The 14,757-nt window shown below is 37.7% G+C and overlaps 1 protein-coding gene across 4 annotated transcripts; it reads left to right on the top strand.

Moving 5' to 3' along the window:
- The first annotated feature begins 631 nt into the window (after window positions 1-631).
- On the top strand, window positions 632-14,063 carry LOC143877663 (uncharacterized). 4 transcript variants are annotated; one of them, XM_077379841.1, is made up of 11 exons: window positions 637-956; window positions 4,354-4,448; window positions 7,967-8,092; window positions 8,187-8,269; window positions 8,794-8,927; window positions 12,419-12,468; window positions 12,602-12,694; window positions 12,793-12,884; window positions 13,407-13,513; window positions 13,597-13,755; window positions 13,847-14,063. In XM_077379841.1, the coding sequence occupies exons 1-10, from the start codon at window positions 747-749 to the stop codon at window positions 13,630-13,632; spliced, it is 1,026 nt and encodes a 341-aa protein (XP_077235956.1). In that variant the 5' UTR covers window positions 637-746; the 3' UTR covers window positions 13,633-13,755; window positions 13,847-14,063. The 4 variants fall into 4 exon arrangements, with proteins under 4 accessions (XP_077235958.1, XP_077235957.1, XP_077235955.1 ...); XM_077379842.1 differs by lacking the exon at window positions 13,847-14,063 and having other exon boundaries at window positions 633-956; window positions 12,793-12,817; window positions 13,597-13,749; XM_077379840.1 differs by lacking the exon at window positions 13,847-14,063 and having other exon boundaries at window positions 634-956; window positions 12,768-12,884; window positions 13,597-13,749.
- The last annotated feature ends 694 nt before the right edge of the window (window positions 14,064-14,757 follow it).

The raw sequence follows: 14,757 nt of genomic DNA, 5'->3' as shown, positions 1-14,757 counted from the left end.
TATCAAATCTAAGGTGAGTTATTTCATTTTGCAAAGAGAAGATGGGTGATTTAAACAAGGGAGGTGTGTCTGTATCAATTCCTTGTATTCAAAAGTAAAGAATACATTCACCCCTTTCCCATATACCACCCCTTAGAACTGTAAAAAGAATAGTCTTAAATACTTAGAGGGGCTGTCTAAGAGAAGAAAAGGAGGCGGGGGGGGGGGGGGGGATATATCATCCCCTTTATAATGCCCTCGATTAGGGTTAGAGAGGGAGGATCTCTTCATTTTTTGTTTCGTGAGAGAGAGAGAGAGAGCTTGCTGGTCTCGTTGCACACTGTTGATGCTCGATTCGATTAGATAAACCTTTTATTTATATATTTATAGATAAATGTATTTAACTACTTGATTTGGATTTGTACCGGATAAACCGTGAACCAAACCAAGCCTAACTGAACCGGTCAAAATTGGTTTGGTTCGGTTCGGTTATACCCCCGATCGGTTTGGTTATGGTTTGGATTTTCTCCAAACCGATGTGATTGGTTCGGTTAAAAAAAACTTCCTAAACCGAACCGGTCCGAACCGTGTGCAGTCCTAGCAGCGAGCGCGGGGGGGGGGGGGGTTGTTGTTGAAAATAAGATAGGGGTACTACAGCCATTCTAATTTGATCCGTTGAATTAAAAAAGTTTATAATTTCTACGCAATCTGAAATCTCTGGCAGATACAAAATATCAAACCTACGGAGCGAAGGCGCGAAGAAGAAAATGTCTGTAATACCATCATCAGTTATACTCGTCACATCGAAGGTTCCAGAAACCCTAATTCGATCACATCTTCGACTGAATCGAAATGATATTTCCAGATGCTTTTCCAGTGCATCGAAGAATTCTGCGATTCCCGGTATGAGGAGACAAATTTCTAGGGTTTTCTGCTCTAATTCTGTTCAAAGCAATGAAGAGGACAGCTCTGAAAAGGTGGATTTCTCAATCCTCTTTTTTTGTCTTCCTCATAAATCCGAGGGCGATTTTTTGTTTCATTGTTTGAAATTTGACAAATTTGCAAATGCTTATTAGATCTATGCTTTTGATCTCGATGAAATTGTACGATTTTTTCTCTGATCTGTTTCTCTGTTTTTCGAATTTTTTCGCTTAAATCTGGTCGCGTTTGAAGATTTTTTTGGTCAGTTCTTGCAATTTTAGTTCGCTAGTTTCTGATAATATGAAGTGATTAAATGTGTTGGTTCTCTGTTCTGGTATACTTGGTCGGTTTTGTTGTAATTGGAATGTATTCAACTTGAATTTAGTCTTGCCTTCTTGGAAATTGATTTTTCCTAATGCAATTCAGAATATTATGTAACGAATATTGTCAAATTTTAGGAAAATTGTTTGAATTTTGATGGGATTAGTTCAATCAATTAGTTTTTCGTCTAATTAAATACTGTTGTATTCCTTCCTGATAATCTGATGCTGGCTTATACTTCATGGAGTAGATCACTGAGCGAATTCAATTTGTCAGTGCTGGTATTGTTCTTGGAAATGCATTTCCCTTCACCATATTCACGATAAATGTATTGAATACTGCGTGAAATTCTACACTAATAGATAGAGGACCGTATTAACAAAAAGCACGACATAAACTCAGCTCACAGACCGAGATGGTCTTGAGCAACAAAAGAGAAAGAATGGAACTAACTTCCTACTGAAGGCATAAGAATCCAAAACTGCACTATATTCTCTTTGAACCCCCTCCTTAGCAAGCTCATCCGCAGCTGCAATACTCTTTTTGACCCCCCACATGCAGAAATCTCATCTGCAATCTTTTTGGTGGAGTACTGGACTTGCTGGAATGAAACATTATACTGTCTTAAGCAATAATCACTCCACAATGGTGTCAAGAAACCTCTGCGGAGGAGACCCATGTGACTGCATCCAACTAATGGTGTTATGAGAATCACCGTCTACAATCAACGGCTCAAGATGGAACATTGCTGAAAGTTTGATCCCACTTTTGAGGTCCTGGACCTCTGACTCATTAAATTCCTAAGAGCCATCCGTCTAGAAGAAGCCATTATAGCTGTACCATTATGGCCTTAAATGATGCTCCCAACACCCCGAGACCAGAATTTCCAAGATTAGGACTATCGAAGTTATGCTTGAAAGATCCCGATGAAGACAACTCCAGCTGGACGATGAAGTGTTAGTGCCAACAATATTATGCCCATAATAGACATATATATATATATATATATATATATATATATATATATATATATATATATATATATATATATATATATATATATATATATATATATATGGATTTGCTAGGGACCATCGCCGAAGGCATTCCATGGAATGGCTGTTGCATGAGAGTGCAGCCACATAGGCTCAGATTTTGTCTTATTCATTTAATTCATGCGAGGTAGCTGCACTCTCATGCAACATCCGTTCCGCGAAATGCCTCATGCAATGGTCCCTAGCAAATCCATACACACACATACCAAGAACATCTTAGGTCAGACCTCTGGATCCTAGAAAATAACTTTGAAGAGGTCACCCAGAGAAGGATGTGACTGAACGCTGTGGCCCAAATCATTTTAACAGACTCAGAGGTCCCCTTGGGAAACTATCCTATTATGGTCCTTCCACAAGGCCCATTGGGTGATTTGGAAGCATAACCTCCACAAAAACATGATTCCTAGCCTTGCTTGGGAAAAGGGCCTAAGAGTCAACCAGCCGGCGTGGGAAGAACTACGCATGACGGAAGCTTTAGAACCCGAAAACAAAAACTTTTCTTTCCTACCGACTAAAACAAAAAGGGCCTAATGGTGATGAATTGAAATATTGGAGTTTTGAAAACATTACTAGTTTACTACAGATTATCTGAAAACATAACCAGTGCTTGATCTACTCCTTGCTAGGTGCTCGACGTTTCTCAAATCCAAGCGCTCCGAAAGTTGAAGCAGTGGCTCCTCGCACATTTGAAGGAGGAAGAGGAGAACTTACCTGGGATCCAATCCCAAAACTGAAAATTAACATGAAGCTCCATATCCTATTGGCAACCTGATAGCGAGTCAAAAGGTGGTCGACCGATTCAGGGTTGGCACATCACATGGAGCACATACTAATGATGAATTGTCGCTTATGAATCATGTGGTCCAGGTCAACGGTGTAGGCTAGGTTCAAATGAGTCCATACAATATCTAGATTGCACCAAGAAGTAGCGTCTAAGTAGGAGCTGATGGGGGACCATCATTGATACAATAGGGTTTTAGGGTTTTGTTTTGTTCATAGGTTTTATTTTAATTCGTGGGGTTTTACTTCAGTTGTGGTTTTTTCTTTTAGTCGTGGGTTTTAAGTGACTTGGACCATCCACTTAAAGCACATCTTATAATAAGTGAACGTTAAGTTATAAGTGTCGGGATCTCTCATTTGGGTTAGTTTTATTTATATTAGTGACTTAAGGATTGTGGGGCTGATTTAGAAGGGGTTCAAGGGCTTAGATTGTTTCTAGGATTATGATATAAGCGGCTTTATATTGTAAACGCAGACATAACTGCAGATTTTATAATTGAAGACTAAGGGATTTCTCCACCAAGATGTTGTACGACATCAATAACACCATATTGGTTTTGTCATTTTCTTGTTGTTTTCTCTTGTTTTCTCTTGTTTAATCTATATGGATTAGATCTGTCTAGATCCGTGCCTATCTGGTGCTGCATTTTTGAAGATCTACCAATCATTTCTCATTGCTTTGGGTTATTCTGTGCATGATGTGAATTTTGCATGTTATTTTGGTAGATGGGGTTCCCACATTTCAGTTTAAAAGCTTGCCAACATTATTTTACTCATGAATTTCACTATAATACCTTTGGATCCATGACTTCAGATTTAACCATCACCTATTTGTTATGATTTCCATAAATATGTTGATTTGTTGTGTGAAACTACCAGTTACTCCAAAAGCTTAAGCTGTTGGAGAAGGCAGTATTTAATCTTTTATACTTTAACACTCCCCCTCACGTGTGGCCCTTCTTTCTAGGGTTGGCCTACACGTGGCACATGTGGCCCCTCTGATATCATGTGAAACTACGAGTTACTCCAAAAGCTCAAGCTGTTGGAGAAGGCAGTATTTAATCTTTTATACTTTAACATGTTGTATCCTTGTCTTGAATCTTAAAGAGATGAAACTTTAGATACCTGCCTTATACGCCCGATAGGCTAGCTTAGAACTAGACATGTTGTGAGGTTATTGCTTCATTCTCTTTTATTCTATACTATTTGTGAAGCAGTACCGACAGCAAGATTTGTTGACTTGTGTCTTACCTGATATGGCGACTTATTTGCATTGCCCTTTATTTATGTTTTTCAGACCTTGGAGAAGAATCAATTGTCAGTTCTCCAATCATGGGATGTTCCATGGGGTTGGCAGGTTACTTTATGCGTCATGATGCCATACTTGATGAGGTGATTCCTCTAATCTTCATTAGATACCCAACCATTCCACACACACACACACAAAAAAATCCTCATTAGATACCCATGTTTGTGGAAATTTAGTTTCTCACATATTTTACGGGTTTGATTTAAAGATGATGAGAATCACTAAGATAATTGCAGTAGTTTCTAACTAAAAAATAATTGAAAAATAAGTCCTTGTTTTTAAGAATGTTAGACCAATGAAAATGATCATTGTGCTATAATCTAGTTACATGACAGTGAGTTTTAAAGTTCATTAAAAAACGCTTGCTATCCTCGGAATATGATAAACTAAGAATTGTCAACTCTGCATCGATTTTTCATTTATGATAGTACAAGAGAGTGATCGCTAATAATTGTAATCTGATGCATAATTCCAAGATGTGCTATAATCAAGTTACATGATTGTAAGCTTAATAAGTTCATTCAAGAAAAATAAACAGCAGCTATCCTAGGAATATGATAAACTAAGAGTTGTCAAGTCTACACTAGTTTTTCATATATGGCACTACAATTATTCTTTTATTGAACAACAGATAATCGAAGCCACACCTCCAGACCACTTCTAGTCATGAGATTTCCAATGAATCAGGTATATGGAACCATGCAATCAACTCAACCCAACTCAACTCAATGAAGCCTTTGTCCCAAACTAGTTGGGGTCGGCTAATGAATCCTTTAGGGTCTGTTCAGTTGCATCACTTTGGCAGGAAAGGAAATGGAAATGAACACATTTTCCATAGAAAAGGCAAAATTCTGGCGTTTTGTTGCGTTACTTCAAGTTTTAAGGATACTGATATGGATTCCCTCGAATCCAACGTGTAAGGGCGAAATCCACCTACAAAAGTCCGTCTCTCAGCAGCGGAAACGAGAAACTTTCCCTCGGAATCTCGTCTATCGAGACTCCAAAATCGTAAAAAAAGAAACCTTCCCCCGCAAGCATGTCTCTTGCCTTCGTGGTCTTCTTCTTCTCTAGCTAATAAAGCTGCATCTCTCTCAACTTGTCCAACGAAAAAAGTTGCATCTCCCAACCTGGTTCTGCTTGTGCTTTGCTAAGCTCCTATTGCCCTCGTGTGCTCAGCTCCTTACGAAACATTTTGTTCGATAAGCGCTCCTTCATTTAAAGGCAAATGGCAGCAGAAAAAAGCTCTCTCACTGGGAAGATATTGTTGTTTGTTCACGTTGTCTTGATGAAGTGAGCATTTGGCTCCCTAAATCCTGCTTTCCTATGCGGGTGAAGGCTCTATCTAGGATTGGGAAGTTCGGTACTGCGATTGAGCTCTTCGATCTGATGCAGTTTTACGAGTGTACGCTCCATTTGAGGATGTATTCGGCGGTCCTTTTGTTGCTCTGTAAATATGGGGACTTGTTGACGCTTTGAATTTCATGGAGGAAATGGGCAAGGTGGGTTTGCGCCCAGTGGGTTGGTATATAGGCTTGCGATTTATTTTTCTGGTAATGAAGGGAAGGCAATGGAGGCTTTTGGTATTTTAAATTGGATGAAATTGGAAGGTTTGAAGCCTGATATTGTTAGATAGTCTATTCTGCTAGATGGGTTACTGTTGTTTGGAAGGGAGATGAACTGTTCGATGAAATGCCAGTTACAGTAGTGTGTTAGTTACACTATTGTGCTCTTGTGATTTTCGGAAGGGAGATAAACTGTTTGATGAAATGCCAGTTATTGGTCTTGTTCCTGAATTTTTTACCAGTATAATTTATGTTAACTATTTTTGTAAGTGGAATGATTTGATGGTGCAATTTAAATGCTTGTTTATATGGAAGAAGTAGCAAGCCTGATGTCGTTAGACAAAATACAAATATGGCTACAGTTTGTAAGGTTTGGGATGTGGAGAGAGCACGAGTGCTCATGAGAATGATGTGGTTGATGGGCATTGGGGGAGCTTGCAAGCGTATAGAATTTACATTGATGGCTTTCTCTGTAAAATGAAACTGTTGAAGTTTATGTGATGCCAGGAGATGTTGAATAGAAGATTTGTTCCTCCCTCTTTTAACAATTTGTTCTATGGTGAAGTTAGTAAACTCTCCGTTTACTTCTAACCAACTATACACGTCATTTAATATTTTCATTTATTTTCTGTAGAGTTTTGTGACAACTAAATGCCCATATCATATGTTTTCTTTTTCTTTTCTTTTCCATTTCCTTTCCATTTGCCACGTCATTTCTTTTTCCTTTCCCACTTAAGTAATGCGACTGAACGGAGCCTTAGAAAATTTTCTTGAATGGAACCATACAATCAACATGATTACTAAATGGATTTTAAATGATTTTTTTTTTGAGATCCTTCTGAAGGTTTGCATTAAAACCTTTTTACTTTCCTCATAGTATCTGGGGTAAATCATGTGTTAGTGCCACAGTTGCACGTCCCAAAAACATTGAAATTTACTGCAAAAGTAAAAAAATCAGATGCCATATCTCTTTAATGGCATATAAAATGATTCCTTAAGTATGCTATAGCATCTTCTCTAATTTATATCTCTGCAGTCGTGCTATAGTAGCATTATGTTTTTTTTTTGAATGGCTAGCAGCATTATGCTATCTCTGCAGTTGTCCAGTAGTAGCATTATGTTATTTAAATTATGATGAGTTACATTTTGTGACCAAAAAAAATAAAATTGTGGGCTATTTTTATTTCTAAGAGGGCTTCCAATGAATGAGGTATATGGAACCATACAATCAACAGGATTACTAAATGGATTTCAAATGAAATTTTTTGAGTTCATTCCCAGCGTTTTGAGAGCCCCATTAAAATCTTTTTACCTCCTCATAGTATTAGGGGTAAATCACATGTTACCGCCACAGTTGCGCCTGCCAAAAACATTGAAAGTTATTGCAGAAGTTAAAAATCAGATGTCATATCTCTTTAAACCGTATATAAAATGATACCTTAAGTATGCTATATGTGCTGTAGTAGCATTATGCTATTTAAATGATGATGAGTTACGTGTTGTGACACAAAAAAAATTGTGGGTTATTTTAATTTCTAAGAAATATTATTTGAAACAACTTAATCTTGAGTTGCTATAATAGCCTATCACGTAAAGAGGCCCGCAAACGGCGTAGCGGATAAACTAGCCCGAGTTGGGGTTCTCCGGGCAAGCATGGAGCAATTTGATTTTTTACCGCCGTGATAGTTTTTGTGTGCTTTGTATTATTTTTGCTCTGTATATATTGTTATGACCTTCTCGGTCTCTTCCTTTTTATATTAATGATATTCACCATTAAAAAAAAAAACAACTTAATCTTGAGTGCAGACTGTTTGGGATAATCTTTTCAATAATTATTTTCTGAGCTGCTCATTATGCACTGGATTAGATAGCCAACTATAAGCCACCTGATCTCATTATTTTACATTTAAGCCATTAGCTGACTTGTTTTGTTGCAAAATTTATAGTCTTAAGTCTTAACACCATCTGTTCTTATGTGACAGTGTTGGCTAATGCCTTATAGAATGCTTTTTGTAGAAATGCTAAGGACATCTTCTCAGCATTGTTTTGACAGGAATTGTCGGATCAGCAGGGCTAACAGGTTCACTGCAGCCTTATTCTGAAGACATGCAAAACCATTTACACAACATCGACGAAGTGGCATTAAGATTGTTCATGGATCAATTGTACGCCCCCTTTTTGTTTCCTTTTTTATTTCTTTGGTGAAGCAGCCTATGTCTTACTGTCAGTTTCTACTCAAGCTTTCCTGTTTCTTTGCAGTCTGAAAACAGCAGCAAAGCTTTCAGTTCTTTATGTGTTTGTCAGTCCTTATCAACCATTTCCAAATGATATTTTCTCTTACCGTACGTATGCTACTATGGTTTGTCTAGTTCCTAAATGCTCCTCTCTCTCTTTCCACTCTTGAATTTTTCTTTGCAAATCATAAATATTTGAACTTTGTTTTGAGATTTCATTTAAAAAATAAAAAAATTCTCCTCTTTTATTTTATGTTCAACCAAGATCATTTCCATTTGTTTATTTCAATGATTTCATGGATTCACGCTGCCACTTTTGGGCGATTATTTTTTATTCGCAATGCCACTTTTGGGTGATTATTTTTCCCATGTAAAATAAAAGTTTGTTTCACATTTATGGGTACATTTTTTCTGAATATTATGGTTAATGGCATAAATACAAAGTATATTTAAAAAGATTGCACTTTCTTGAAATATCTTAACATTTATGAATCCATGCAGGAAGATTCTGATGTTTATATCTCTTACAATGAAGTATAGGGCCACATTGAAATTCAACTCTGAATTGTATGGGTTTGATGGTTGATGTGGTTCTTACTATACCATATTTTTCTTTTGTCGCGTTTTATCAGGGTGGATCCATCCATTCAATCTGCAGTATGGTTGGATTCTATGGAGTGGTGGAGGTCTAATAATTGCTTCAAGTGCTGTTTTTCTTCTTAAAGCTTTCACGTCTGGTTCAAGTGCTGGCCAAATGCAAAATGAGGTCCATTCTATTTCTCTTTTGACAACTCAATAGTGGGTTTGGATGTCATGGTTTGCAAGCATTAACATGAATGTGTTAATGTTCAGCTCGCTTTTATATTACCATTCAATGGATTAACTTAAATTAGTTTTGCTTATTCAATCAATTTTTTATATGCCAAATAGGCATTAGGCTATTGGTCCATTACATTCAATCTAGTAATTGGGAAAAAATATTTCTTTCATCTCTTCATCATTTACTTGCTATGATACACTCTTTCTTAAGTTCTTTGTTTCCATTATCAGTGGCGTGGAATTAGCTCCATAGTCGGTGGCATTGAATTAACTTCTTTTTTAGCATGTATATGGTGTGCTCCAGTGCCTCCTAAGCTTCGCTTTTTGTTGGACAGCGGTGGAAGGTAAGCTAACACATATGTAAGGCTCTAGAAATAGAAGTTAGATCGAGAACATGCTTTTTTTTAATGGCGGAGAATTTTATTAATAAGGAAGAAAAAAGGGGAGAAGCGTAAGACTGAGAAGGTCACAACAAAGAGAAACAACAAAAGGAGAAAAAATACACAAAGAAAACTACAAAAGCCCTGAGAGAGAGAGACTCGCTACCCCATCTCTAGCCAACCGGTCCCCCTCACTATTTGTTACTCTTTACACATGAAGAAAAGAAATTGATGATCTCCCAACTCTTTTGAATCTCATCAATCCAGTGAGCAAACCTCCATGGATGGGGTGGCTCCTCTTCAGCCACCTTATTACATAGAGAGAGCCACCTTCTACTATTAAATGATCGAAGATGTTACTCTCAATGCCTCGAACTCCTTGGTGGATTGCTCGCACCTTCGCCTCGTTGCAACCCTATTGGCTTTGAGAAGGCCCATTCAGTCGACCCATGCTCATCTCTAAGCACGCCTCCAATCCCTTGCTGGTCCCGTATTGCCCATACTAGACACATCAAAGTTTAATTTCAATAAGCCCAGTTCAGGGGGCTCCTATTCAGGAGAGAGGGTGGTTTTCTGTTCACTACTATTACAAATCTCACTCATTGCATGCTGATATGAATTTGAAGGAGGGGATGGTTTTTACCCATGTGATGGTTAGAGCTATTATCTTTGTGAACAAGAATTGCGCACTTTTTGCAAGGCCATTGAACACCCTTGCATTTCTTTCTTTTCATAGAACCCGAAGAGTGGCCAACAATACCACTTTACAAAAGATTTTACCTTTCTTACGCCAAGGAGCAAAGGACTAGCACTCTAATAGATTGATGAGCCTAGCTGAGAGACCCATGTCACACCAAATCTTCCCATGACTTAAGCTTCACTCTCTGGCCAACTTACAATGTATAAACATGCGGTCCACTGATTCCCCTGAATCCACATAGAGGGCACAATGATCTATTATTAGCATCTGGCGATTCCGAAGATAATCAATTGCGAGGGTCTTATCCAGACAGACAGAGTATATCCAAATGTGCAGACCCTGGGAGCTGTCGGTGGGAGGTGCTGGAATGTCCAAAACTCTGGCTACATGTAAGGATCCAGGGCAAGGAATTATGTGAGGATCTTATTGAAAACGTGTTTAAATGTAAAATTGAAGCCAAGCCTGCGGATATTTTATACCTACATTGTTCTCTCCAAAGATTTGGGGGGATTTTATCTTTGTTTTGGCAAGCATTGGGTGGATTTGGTGTCGCTTGGGCACATTTTTTTGAGTTGGAACTTGGAACAACAGACTGTTTGGAGAAAGAAGAAAATTTCCAACTAGGAATATAGGTCTATGTGAGGATCTTATAAAAAACTTTGTGTTTTAAAGGTAAAATTGAAGCCAAGCCCATGGATCATTTATACCGACATTGTTCTCTACTAAGATTTGGGGGTGAGTTTATCTTTGTTTTGGCAAGCATTGGGTGGGTTTGGAGTCGTTTGGGCACATGTTTTTGAGTTGGAACAAAAGACTGTTTGGAGAAATTCTGAGAGCACATTGAATTGCTTTATGCGATGGTACATTTGGGTGGATAAAACGAAGAAAATTTCCAACGAGAAATATGGGTCTATCGGAAAGACTACAAGGGAGATCAAAATCAAAATTATTAAATGGGCAAGTGCGAAGAAAGGCTTGGGCGTCTTTTTGATAGTGAACATACATAGAAATTGGAGGATGGTAGCATCAAGTAAAGCTCTGATAGTGTAGGCAGCGCCAGGATGTGTGACCCCGTCGAGGCCCAATCAAAATGACTAACTAACTAAATAAATAAGTAAAATCTGTTAAATTAGGCCTTGGTGGTAGCTCATGTGGGATTCTTGGATCTGTTTGTGTAGGAATCTTTATTTATAACTCGGGAGAAATCATGGAAGTTTTTTTCTGGGCTGTTCAGAAAATGTGCATACCAACGAGGCAAATGTGAGAGCCTTCGTACCGGGCGCTACATGCTTAAGAAAGATCTGTCTGTCTTTTTACTGGTGGAAAGTAACTCAAGTAATGTGATCACATGGGCTTTGAAGTTTTCTCAGGCCCCGTGGAGATAACCTAGATATATTTGGAAATTATTGACATTTGTAGGAAAGTGGCTCTATCTTTCATTTACACTCCAAGATCCACAAAGGACATAACAGATGGACTAGGAAGGAAAGGCATAGATACGAGTGATGTTATGATTGTTAGTGTGATTCCATTTGATTATTGTCTGTGCATGCTTTCTTAGCGTAATACTTGGGGCACATCTCAATCCCGGATCGCTGTATTTTTTTTTCCATTAATTAAAATTTATCCTATTATCACTGAGGAGAAAAAATGGAACTGGTTTTCTCATTTGGAAATTCATCAGCATCCCAAGAATCCTTTCATGCTCCATTTGAACTTGATGATTTTGCCCTCTCTAGAATATTCACATGAAGCATCGATTGTGTGCATACCTTGCTGTGTCAATGAGCAATCCTTCCAATAAGTTCATTCGTTCTGTTTTTTGAGAATTTCAATAACATATAGAAAGAAACTCTGTGGCATTGACTGTGATGAAACTTTACTAATGTAAGTTTTAAGCATGCATTTGCTACTTGTTTTTTCTTGCTTGCATGGTCATATCTTTACTTCAAGTTAATTGCTGACCTCCTATAGAAGTCGTAAAGTAATATCAATGTGACATTGACTTTTGTCATGACTCATTGCATCATTGTCATCTGTGACTTTTAATTTTCCATCGCAAATTATCATCACAGGTCATGTTATATATACAGTGATTAAAAGATGAATTAACTGATATCAGTTGTTGTTATATGAGCTACACATCAATTTGTTTCTCTTTTTTTTTTTTTGAATGGAAACAGTTTCATTAATAAAAGATGACGAAGGGGGTCATTCCCAGCAGTACAAGAGAGAAAGAAGAAAAGAAAACAAACAGAAAGATACAAAAGGCCTAATATCAATTTGTTTCTCTTCATTTATTATCACACTTCTCAAATTCCATATACGTTAAAATTTTATTCATCTCTCCTGTTGCAGGCGGACTCTTTAATGCGCTTATTGCCACTTATTGGTGCGTCAAATACGAGGTTTTTATCTTGAACTGAAACATTTTAATGGCAGATTATTCAGATCCATGCCATCTTTCTTGTCGGTGTTATGTTAAAGTTTGTATTGTCATGGGATCAAAGGTTTTGACGGCAGCCAAATTTTGTTGTTCAGTACTGTTTGTCTTCTTGGCATCCTTGGAATTTTTGCACCATTTTGTGAAGAGACACTTTATCGAGGTTTTCTGATGACATCCCTGACAAAATGGTAGGTTCCGTCCACTTGCTGCATTCTAATAACAGACTATCTCTTCGAAAGTGAATTACATGACGGTTCACAGTTACTATGTCTTGGTTGAGCGGCAGGTTACCAGTGCCTGTATCTGTGGCTGTAAGTTCTGCTGTTTTTACTCTTGTTCACCAATCTCCTGGGAAATCCTTAGAGATTTTCATTTTTGGTAAGCTTTTCTGTATCTGTATTCTCAGTCTTATTTTTCATGGAAAGGTATTCATTTGTTGTTTTAATTATTTGTTTCATAACAGTTCTTTCTACTCTTCTATTCCAATTGGGGCAAGCTTAGGGACTCTCTCTCTCTCTCTCTCTCTCTCTCTCTCTCTCTCTCTCTCTCTCTCTGTGTGTGTGTGTGTGTGTGTGACATGTATCCATCTTCTCTAAATGTAACAAATTTTTTGTGCACTCATCTCAAACTGTAACATTAACCACAATTAAAATCCGTTGATTGGTCTTATGAATGTAGCATTATCTAGAGTACTCTTTATCTGGATAATGACAGTATTCCCTCATTTGTTACACCACTTTATTTCTTCTTTTTCTCTTTCGTGTAGCACATTTTCCAATGATACCATGCAAATTATGGGTGTTTGGGCAGTATCATTTTGGTTAAAATAAATTATTGATGTTAATATAGTGATAAGTGTAGATATTCATTCTTGCATATGGCTTTGTGGTGACGATACAGGAACAGTACTGGGACTGGTATATGCACAAACCCGAAATCTTCTCGCTCCAATCACCATGCATGCCTGTTGGAACCTAGGCGTCATTCTCACGCTAATGTTTCTTCAAGTAAGTGATTTTCCAGTAATCCTAGATTATCTCTGTTGATTCTTCATTAGTATCACCCGTGCTGAAACTCAGCTGATTTTCAGTCTCAAGGATATGAAATCCAAAAGTATATCCTATGACAATCAATTGCTGGTATGGTGACAAGACTCGTGCTACCATTCTGCAAACTTGAATGAATATTCTCAATGATAGAGGTGTCATTGGCTATGGCTTCCTAAATTGAATTCACCTTTTGAACAAAGGTATGTTCTGCGACTACAGTAAGATTATCTCTATGCTTTTTATTTACTAGTCTAATATGTTATAACATATGATGCTCGGTAATTGTGACAGTCTAATGTACCGTATTCAACACAACACGATACGGATCCTCGTCCTCTGATACTAGGATACTTCATGGATATTTGTGTTGGTCAAATTGTCACTCTCTTCAAATTAACTATAGTGCCTTTTGCTTATTAGTGCAACATATTTGTAATTATTACTTTGATCATGTGAGTCATATAGATGTTATTTTATATTTACTAGTAGTTCCATCTTCGAAGTTGAATCTAATTTTTATGATATTTTGTTTATGCCAGTCACGGAAAAAGCCTCTCTGCCAAGCAGGGGTAAGGCTGCGTACATCTAACCCTCCCCAGACCCCGCAATGACGGGAGCCTCGTGCGCTGGGCCGTCCTTTTCTTTTTTTGTTTATGCATGTCTTGTTAAAGATGAAAAATAATAATTCTTTGTTTTTAAGTTTTTCTAGCCTCATGGACAAGTCGCCGGTTCATGTTCACCGGCTACTCTGGCCGGTGTAGGCACACCACTAAGGATGAACAATTGGGAGGATGAGTGGTTGAATCTTCCAGGCAAATGGTTGCATCTAGATGATCTATCCTCGGATATGTTGCTAGTGGTAAATTGAATCACCAAGCAGGGCCAATGTAAAGCATAGTCACAACTCCCAAGTATCTCTGACATTTTTTAAAATATCGGTATATTTTATGACTTTATAGGACATGATCCCGAAATTTTCTCTTGCATTTCAAATCATCTAGGTATCGTTATTTTTTATTTTTTTCCTGTAAAAATATGGTGATAATGTCTCCATTTTGGTTTTAAACTTTATTTTTTATACCGTTGTATATTTTATTTGCAGTTTTTTCCCTAATTAAACTAGGTGGCAAAATTGTCCGAACCGAAACCGAGCCGAAACCAAACCGATTCAAATTTTGGTTCGGTTTGGGGGTCAAACCGAA

Source organism: Tasmannia lanceolata, unplaced genomic scaffold (genome assembly GCF_043159265.1).
Source record: "Tasmannia lanceolata isolate RefF3 unplaced genomic scaffold, GAP_Taslan_0.1 ptg000005l, whole genome shotgun sequence".
Classification (NCBI taxonomy): domain Eukaryota; kingdom Viridiplantae; phylum Streptophyta; class Magnoliopsida; order Canellales; family Winteraceae; genus Tasmannia; species Tasmannia lanceolata.
The sequence above is the reverse complement of the archived record's forward strand: the minus strand, read 5'-3'. Positions and strand labels throughout refer to the sequence as shown.

Excerpts from the sequence above, each read along its gene's own strand:
- LOC143877663 (XM_077379840.1), top strand. The coding sequence starts at position 747 with ATGTCTGTAATACCATCATCAGTTATACTCGTCACATCGAAGGTTCCA. Across the intron at positions 957-4,353 it reads AAGAGGACAGCTCTGAAAAG|ACCTTGGAGAAGAATCAATT; the intron begins GTGGATTTCTCA and ends TATGTTTTTCAG. Across the intron at positions 8,270-8,793 it reads AAATGATATTTTCTCTTACC|GGTGGATCCATCCATTCAAT; the intron begins GTACGTATGCTA and ends GCGTTTTATCAG.